This window comes from Palaemon carinicauda, chromosome 4, assembly GCF_036898095.1.
Source record: "Palaemon carinicauda isolate YSFRI2023 chromosome 4, ASM3689809v2, whole genome shotgun sequence".
Lineage (NCBI taxonomy): Eukaryota > Metazoa > Arthropoda > Malacostraca > Decapoda > Palaemonidae > Palaemon > Palaemon carinicauda.
Genome location: NC_090728.1, coordinates 98,226,874 through 98,235,944, shown reverse-complemented (window position 1 = coordinate 98,235,944; position 9,071 = coordinate 98,226,874). Strand labels below are relative to the sequence as shown.

Below are 9,071 nucleotides of genomic sequence, written 5' to 3'. Positions count from 1 at the left end.
TCCGTCGCATAAAGTTATCTCCGAGCATCGGCCGTAATGTTTGCTTTTTTTACGTGTTTTTTGCGTTAATCAGTGCATAATTCATTCAATAAGCAATGGGTCCAAAGCAAGCGAGTGCAAACAAGGGTAGTGAAAATAAAAAGTGTATGATGACAATGGAGATGAAGCATGAAATAATCGAAAAACATGAGAGTGACGTAAGAGTGACTGAACTGGTGCACCAATATGAGAGGAGTACATCCACTACATGTACCATCCTCAAGCAGAAGGATGCTATAAAGCACATCAAACCTTCGAAAGGAGTAACAATCCTTTCCAAGCTGCGTAGTGATATTCACAACGATATGGAGAGGCTTCTTTTATTATAGATAAATGAGAAACAGTTGGCGGGAGATAGCGTGACCAAGACGATCAAATGTAAAAAGGCCAGCAGAATCTATGATGACTTGAAAGGGAAGCAAGCAGCCAAGAGTGGGGAGACTTCGACGGCAGCGGAAACCTTCAAAGCCAGTCGTGGCTGGCTGGATAATTTAAAAAACCGGTCTGGGATACACTCGGTTGTGACGCATGGGGAAGCAGCCAGTTCCTACTCAAAAGCAGTGGCGGACTTCGTCACAACTTTTGCCCCGGTTATCGCCCGACATGGCTTCCTACCCCCAACAAGTCTTCAACTGCAATGAAACTGGCCTATTTTGGAAGAAGATGCCCAGGAGGACTTTCATCATAGCAGAGGAGAAGAGACTACCAGGCCATAAACCCATGAGGGACCGGTTAACTCTAGCCTTGTGTGCCAATGCCAGTGGTGACTGTAAGGTCAAGCTACTGCTGGTGTACCACTCAGAAAACCTACGTGCTTTCAAGAGCCAAAGGGTCTTGAAAGAAAAACTGCAAGTGATGTGGCGCGCTATTGCTAAGGCTTGGGTTTTGCGGCATTTCTTCACAGAATGGATCCGGCAGTCAAAAAATATTTGGCCGAGAAAAACTTGCCAATGAAATATCTCCTGGTCCTCGACAATGCCCCTGGTCACCCTCCTGGTCTCAAAGAGGACATTCATGATGAGTTCAGGTTCATCAAGATCCTTTATCTCCCGCCCAACACCACGCCAATCCTCCAGACCATGGACCAACAAGTTATTTCTAACTTCAAAAAACTGTACACGAAGCATTTGTTCAAGAAATGCTTTGATGTCACAGACAACACCAATCTCACCCTTCATGAATTTTGGAAGGAACATTTCAGTATCTCCATTGCTTAAGAATTATTGATGATGCGTAGCAGGGTGTCAAAAGATGAACTTTTAATTCAGCATGGAAGAAATTGTGGCCAGCTTCCGTCGCTGAGAGGGACTTTGAAGGGTTCGATACGACAGACCCTGATGACCCCGAACCTATTGTGATGGATGAGATCATGTCTCTTGGAAAGTCCATGAGGCTAGCGGTAGACGAGGCAGATGTGAATGACCTTGTTGATGAGCATCCAGAAGAGCTCAAAACACAGGAATTGATAGAGATCCAAGAGATGCAACATTCGGAGGTGTTGCAGGAGCTCAGTAGTGAGGAGCAGGGGGAAGATGAGGGCCACCTTTTTACGGCAGAAATCAAAGACATGTTAGCGAAGTGGCAGGAGTTTTCTAATTTTTTGGAAAAGAGGCACCCGGACAAGTTGGCGTGCGTCATTTTAGCAACATTTTGAAGGGGAGACAAAAGCAAACATCCCTAGATAGTTTCCTTTTAAAAAGGCCGTCAAAAAGTGCAGGTAAAAGCGAGGCAAAAAGAGAAAAGCCAGAAGAAGAAAAGTAAAAAAATTAAATTGAAAACAAAACTAGAATTAATTTTAGTGTAACGTAAGATTAAAATTTTATTTTTAAGTGTGTGTACAGTAACCTGATTTCATTTAAGCTAAATTTAAAGTTGCTAATTTCATTTAAGTTCAATTTAAAGTTAAGGTTATGTTACGTAGTGTTACAAAAGTGTTGCGTACCGAAAGTGTTGCAGTCAAATCTTTCTCCTCCCGTCCTCTCTCCCTCCTCCTCCTCTGCATACACCGCTGTTAGCCGCTACCGTCTATCTTGAAGGTAAGAACTCCATAATAAGGTTACATTTCATTGAGCATTATAATCAGTTCATAGCTATTTGTTATTTTGTTAGCGTAGCACGTTGATTACAACAATTAAAAACATGTTTTTCCACTGTAATATACTCTTTTAAGGGTTTTTTTCAGAGAGTGGGAACGGATTATTTTTTTATTAGTTATTCTATATGGGAAAAAATCATCTGAGATACGAGCAAATTGACATACGTGCTCGGTCCCGGGACAGATTAAACTTGTATCTCAAGGTATTTCTGTATGTTTATGTATATATATATATATATATATATATATATTTATATATATATATATATATATATGTATATATATATGTATATATATATATATATTGAATTTATATAAATGAATATAGTTTGTATATATATATATATATATATATATATATATATTTATATATACATATATACAGTATATATATATATATATATATATTATTTGTGTATAAATAAATATAGTTTATATATATATATATATATATACATACATATATACATATATACACACGCAAACAGACACACATATATATATATATATACATACATATATATATATATATATACATATATATATATATGTATATATATAATATATATATATATATATATGTATAGATATATGTATAAATATATATATATATATATATATATATGTATATATATGTAATTATTTATATAATATATGTAGACAATGTATGTATCTGCATGAATATATAAATTTTGTACACACACTATATATATATATATATATATAAAGTATATATATATATATATATATAAAGTATATATATATATATATATATACACACACACACACACATATATATATATATATATATGATTAGTTTAACAATGACCAGGCTCTAAGATTTTCCATATATTTTCCACTCTTGTAGTTTTAGTTTCTACTTTTTAGATAATTTTATTGTTTATCGCAAAGAAAATTGAAGATTATTTGAATTACTATATTTAAGGCAATTGGTTCTTTATAGAATAATTTAAAAGGTTTTGCGTCTTTAATTCTCTATGAAAGAATTTACATAAATCAAATAAATCACTCGAAATATGAAGTCGGAACAAAACTTAGATAAAGAGAAAAATGTTACGATCTGAGATTATATATTAACTTGACTTGAACTATTATATCTGAACAAACCAGACCAAGAAAAGAAATAACACTTATGAAAATTATGCGATCACTTGTTTCACTAGAAATTAAATCTGAATACAATATTTAAGTTTGACACTTAATGAAAAATAGATAACCGGATCACAATACAAATACTTAACCTTCCAATAGGACCGTTTACAAAAACTCTAAAATAATTTTTATAAGTACTCACTACACGTGATATATGCAGGGCACAAAATCACTTTGGAGAGGACACACTATAGGTACTGACCACTTTTAAAACAATACCCTGAGCTGCGTGCGTGAGTAATAGAGAGGGGAGATGGTGAACTTAAGGTTGGAGATCTCTATCTGTCTATCTAACCGTGGGGGTTGGTTTTATATATGAAACTTAGCTACTTCCAGAAACATCCCAAATAACTGGGAAGTGTGGGTGACCGGGCAAAGGCCTCAAAGTTACCAAGTATCACTCTCTCAAACGTGTACTCACGCAACACCAGACGGCTCTCTCAGTCAGCTAGCTCCGCCCACCCTTTGTCCCCGAAATAGAAAAAAAGATAACATCCTTTCACTAGGTTTTTGGGGAAAATTCCAATGCACATGGTACCCAAAACAATTGCGCATTCTCTTTCAAACATGACGCAATACCTCATAAAAATATAAAAGAACATTACATAAGCACATGTTCATATTCCATATGGTCCCATAACACCCCGAACAGATTATGTAAGACTTCATAACATAAATATGTGAAATTAAAGGTTAATTCTTATAAATAACGTAAATTCAGATATACTAACTTCAATAAAGAATACAATGAAAATAACGACGAATGTTTTGCACAATTTAATACTCACATTCAAAGAAAAGTGTGATATACATTAATGTAATTATTATAGGGCAATAAAAATCCTTCCACATACTATGAAGCTTTGGGAAAGGATTATAGAGCGTAGGATAAGGGAAGAGACCAAGACTGGAGAAGAGCACTTTGGATTTATGCCAGGCAGAAGCACGACGGATGCAATGTTTTCACTAAGGCAGTTGATGGAAAAGTATAGAGAAGGCTAAAAAGTATTACATATAGTATTTATTGACTTAGAGACGGGCTAAGACAGAGTTCCACGGCATGAGATATGGAGATGTTTGAGAGATAGGGAAACACCAGAGAAATTTATTAGACTGATCAGAGATAGGTATGAAGAAGCAGGCACACAAATAAGAACGAGTGTTGGTTTGACTGAGACGTTTTAAGTGGGTGTTGGGTTCCCACAGGGGTCGTCATTAAGCCCCTACTTGTTTAATATAGCAATGTATGTAATTATTAAAAGAGTGAGGGAACAGTCACCATGCACCATGCTGTTGGCAGAGGATATAGCTCTGTGTGATGAAACCAGAGAAGGATTGGAGGGGAAGCTCGAGAGGTAGAGAGAGGAATTAGAAAGCGGAGGGCTAAAGATCAGTAGAGCAAAAACAGAGTATATGTATTGCAACCTGCAGAACCAATTGAATGATATACATTTGCCAGGTGAAATAGTAAAGAGGAAGAAAAGTTCAAGTTGCTAGGGTCATAAGTGGAGCAAATGGCAGAGCTCCTAACGGAAGTGAACAGTAAAATTCAAGCTGGATGGATTAATTGGGAAAGAGTGTCGGGAATGCTGTGTGATAGAAGGATAAACTTAAAGATAAAGGGAAAGGTACATAAAATTGTAGTGAGACCTGCCATGACATCCCTGGTCCATTAAAAAGATCTTTGAGAAGAAAATGGATGTTGCAGAGATGAGAATGCTAAGATGAATGGTTGGGATCATGAGACTGGATAAGGTTAGGAATGACTTGGTAAGGGGATCAACAAAGGTTACAGAGATTTCAAAGAAAATCTAAGAAAAGAGACTCCACTGGTTTGGGCACGTAATGAGGAGAGACCAGGAGTATGTTGGGAGGAGGTTGTTGAAGATGGATATTCCCGGTAGGATGAGGAGGGGGAGACCAAAGAGAAGGTGGTTGGAGTTTGTAACAGCAGATATGGAGAAGAAAGATCTCACAGTGGAGCACATCAGAAACAGAAGAAATTTGAAACAGCTCTCTGGAATTAGCGACCCTGCATAGCGGGAAAAGCTTTAGTCAAAGAAAAAGAAGGTAATTTACATAATATACTTACATCTATAAGAAGAGAACTCATTTTAAGAGTTGGCTAACCTCTCTTCAATGCACAAATAAAATATAGATAAAATCATCAATAAACTACTGTATTTACTCTACACCAGACTAGCTTCGTAACTATATATATATATATATATATATATATATATATATATATATATATATATATATATATATATATATATATATATATATATGTGTGTGTGTGTGTGTGTTTGTGTGTGTATGTTTGTGTATATATATATATATATATATATATATGATAATTTTATCCCTATCGTAAGTACCTTTTTATATCAATTTTACTTTGCCTTGGGATCACAGACAACAGGAGAAATTCTTGTAATGATAAATGTTTCTGGCCGCGCAAGGAGTCAGCCCTTTGCCACCGAGTGTAAATAAAGATGAAAGTTACTGTTTAAAACACTGGACTATCAAGAGAGATAAGAGTTGATTGCAACTCTGCTTGACATATTCTTGTTAAATTCAAGTGTTTTTTACTTAGAATCGAAATCAACTCATCATTCGTAGGTTTGTAACACATTGATAATAATGGTAATTTTATCACTAACTCTCGTAAGTTTAATACATTTACGTATCAAGCCACAATACTTCTTAATACAGAATTTACTCCACCTAGGTGTAAATAGTCAGTCAACCCTTATTCCACTTGGCCACAAAGATTTTAATCCTTCCCCTACGAGAAGTAATTATCATAAAATTAATTGTTGTTACCTTGGGACTTTGTTCACGAATCTGAGTGATTTCCATAATAAAATTATTTAACCTTTAAAATTTTATAATCTTTTCATTAAGGATATACCTTCTATATCATCTCAAATAAGACCATAATCTTTTATCAATAGATTTGCGATATGTTATATAAATCCTAGTCGTTTGTAATCAACTTTTCAAGTTGATTTTACTTTATTTATTAAACTGTAAACTTCTAAGATAGTAATTGCTAAAACATGCAAATAAAAGATAATGTGCAAGATGAAAAAAGCAGGAAAGATACTTCTCTGACCTTTGGGAATCAACGTTCTAATTGCGTTGATGCATTGTGTTGCTTTGAGGATTTATTCTCCCTCACATAAAATCCAGTTATCTCGGGTGCCTCTTAGCTGTGTGAGTCGGAAGCCGTTTTGCCCGAGAGATAAATGTTATTTGCTTGATTAAAGATTCTTTCATTATAATAGTGCTCTTAGTTAGTTTTATTATGAACTTTCCTTTTTGTATCCATTGAACGCTTTTATTTATATATCCTTTGTTTTTCAAGTGAACATATTTCAATGTTGTTTATATTACTATCAGGAGTATCTTAAGTGAACTTTATTGCTGCTGTGGATACAACTTTGTATATATTTCACGTGCTTTCCTGAAATTGCTATTCTTTGAAATATCAAAAGATTTCTATCCTTATGTTTCTTATTCTGACTACTGTAGTACCTTGTGCTGCATTAATTTTTCATAACCTTCCTAAAGGAGGAAAATATCTTTACATCATTTGTCATTTTCCTTACTCAGTAAACCAACAACATTAGATTTTTTCCTATTATATTTATACAACTACGAGTGGGACGAAAAGAAATCAGGATGCAGCATATTTTACCTCAGAATTGACAGAAACAATAACAAAAGCGATTTTCCATGCCTTTATTATACGTGTCTTCATTCTATTTTCCATTACATATTAGTCAGTTATCAAAAACATTCAAGGAAAATTATGATCCATATTATTGCAATAAAGAATTAAGGAATGTATATGCATTAGGTATTTCAGTATCATTTAACAATAGAGCATAATTTTTTTAGACTAGGTTTTTCTGATAGAGTCTTGAGTTCTACAATGGTTTATATAAAATATTGACAAGTTCTTGGTAAAAAACACGATGCGTGCTGGAAATACCTGCATTTTAGAGTATGTTAATGACACTATTGTAAATGTTCGTAATTTTATTTTTAAAATTTTCATAGACAGAAGTGATTAAGGTAAATTATCAAATATATATTTCCATGTCAAAGTAGATATCAACTTCAAATACAATATCTAAAAGATGTATTGACTTTACTATTCTTCAATTTTGAACGGTTAATTGTACTAAGCAAAACGCAAAAGAATTGAAATTACTCTTATTATATCTTTTTTGTTTTCATATACACCATATTAAGTTACAATTATCAATACCAATTATATTCAACGGCATAATTTCAAGAAAAAATGAAGGCTATGTATGTGTGTATGAAGATTAAACGTTATATTTGAGACTGGTTCTGTGATGATCGTTTTTAACTTGATGAGATACAAAAATATCTGCACATTACTTAAAAGATAAAAATTTTAAAACTAATCTATAGCAAACCATGAAAAACGATAAGTTGCTAAAATCCTTTGTATAGAATGTAACTTTCATATTCAATCATGAAATTTAGTCAACAAATGCTCACCATTACGTATTTTAGCTCCAAAAAGTTTTGCTTTGATTAATCCATGATATTACAGAGAGGCAGCAAAACCCCTCATCGGGTAAGAGAACAAAAATGAAAAATTGTAGAAATAAAAGTTGATGTTGACGTTTTATAACGGGAAACCAGTTACAAAATATTTTATTTGAAAACAGATGTATAGTTAGATGGTGATATGATTCCCTGATATTCAACACTCACTTGCAAAAAAAAAAAAAAAAAAAAAAAAAAAAACGCCCCTCTCCCGAAAAAGAAAACCCACCATATAAAGGGTATTTTTTTTATTTTTCTTTCAAACAAACACATATAACTACGTAGTTTAAAAAAATGAATTCAACTGCATAGTAGTAATGTTGCGTGTGACAGTTTCAATTTAGTCTTACATGCCAGTAATGCAGTGGGTGTTATAGCGGTGCATTGGAATAGGTAGTAAACTTTAGGGAATGTTTGTTCTTAATGAAAAATAGATTATAGTTGAAAATAAAATAAAATACTAATGCTTTGTATTCGAAGATTGAACAATATTTGTGGAGAAAACTCTTCTTGATAATGGATAATCGCTTATAATAACAATATTTGGATCTAAAGACTTATAATCAGTAGGTGTAGAAGTTTATGCTGTATATGTAAAGTTAAGCGACATGTTTCCCCATGACTGCCGTTTTCATAATGTCCATAACTCTGACAGTTCTGTCAAATTCTGGATACAATTTATCAGATTCCCACAATACATTCTTGTAATTGTGTTTAATAAGAAAAGTCTTCTATTTTCACATAAATTATTTTTCCTATCAAGAGTTCTTATTGGTACACATTCGCTCACTATTCTAGTCAGTGGATAATTATTCAAACCTGTTTGAACTATAATTGAATGAATGGTACTGTGAATCAATGAGTATTTTCTCTATCTAAGGGTATATAAGGTAGTTATTTATAAATGAATCAAGATATAGCCGTAAAAAAATTGAATATTTGTTACTGTTAGGGAATTTATTTAATAAGAAAATCAAATATCAAATTAATATGTCAGGGTAGTATAGCTCATTCGCACTGATCAATTTGTACCATGACTATAGAGTGTAATTTACATTTTGCTTTAATTATATCCCGTAACATGAAATAAATAGCTGTAATTTCTGGATATAGGCGTATGACTCAAAGGTCAATCAGAATGTACTGATAATCTCAGATGTGATATCACATA

General features: G+C 33.3%; 1 protein-coding gene across 1 annotated transcript; it reads left to right on the top strand.

The window, feature by feature from the left end:
- Positions 1–944: 944 nt before the first annotated feature.
- On the top strand, positions 945–4,666 carry LOC137639575 (tigger transposable element-derived protein 1-like). Its single transcript, XM_068371837.1, has 3 exons — positions 945–1,239; positions 1,329–1,608; positions 4,570–4,666. Exons 1-3 carry the CDS (start codon positions 945–947, stop codon positions 4,664–4,666), a joined length of 672 nt encoding a protein of 223 aa, XP_068227938.1.
- Positions 4,667–9,071: the final 4,405 nt, after the last annotated feature.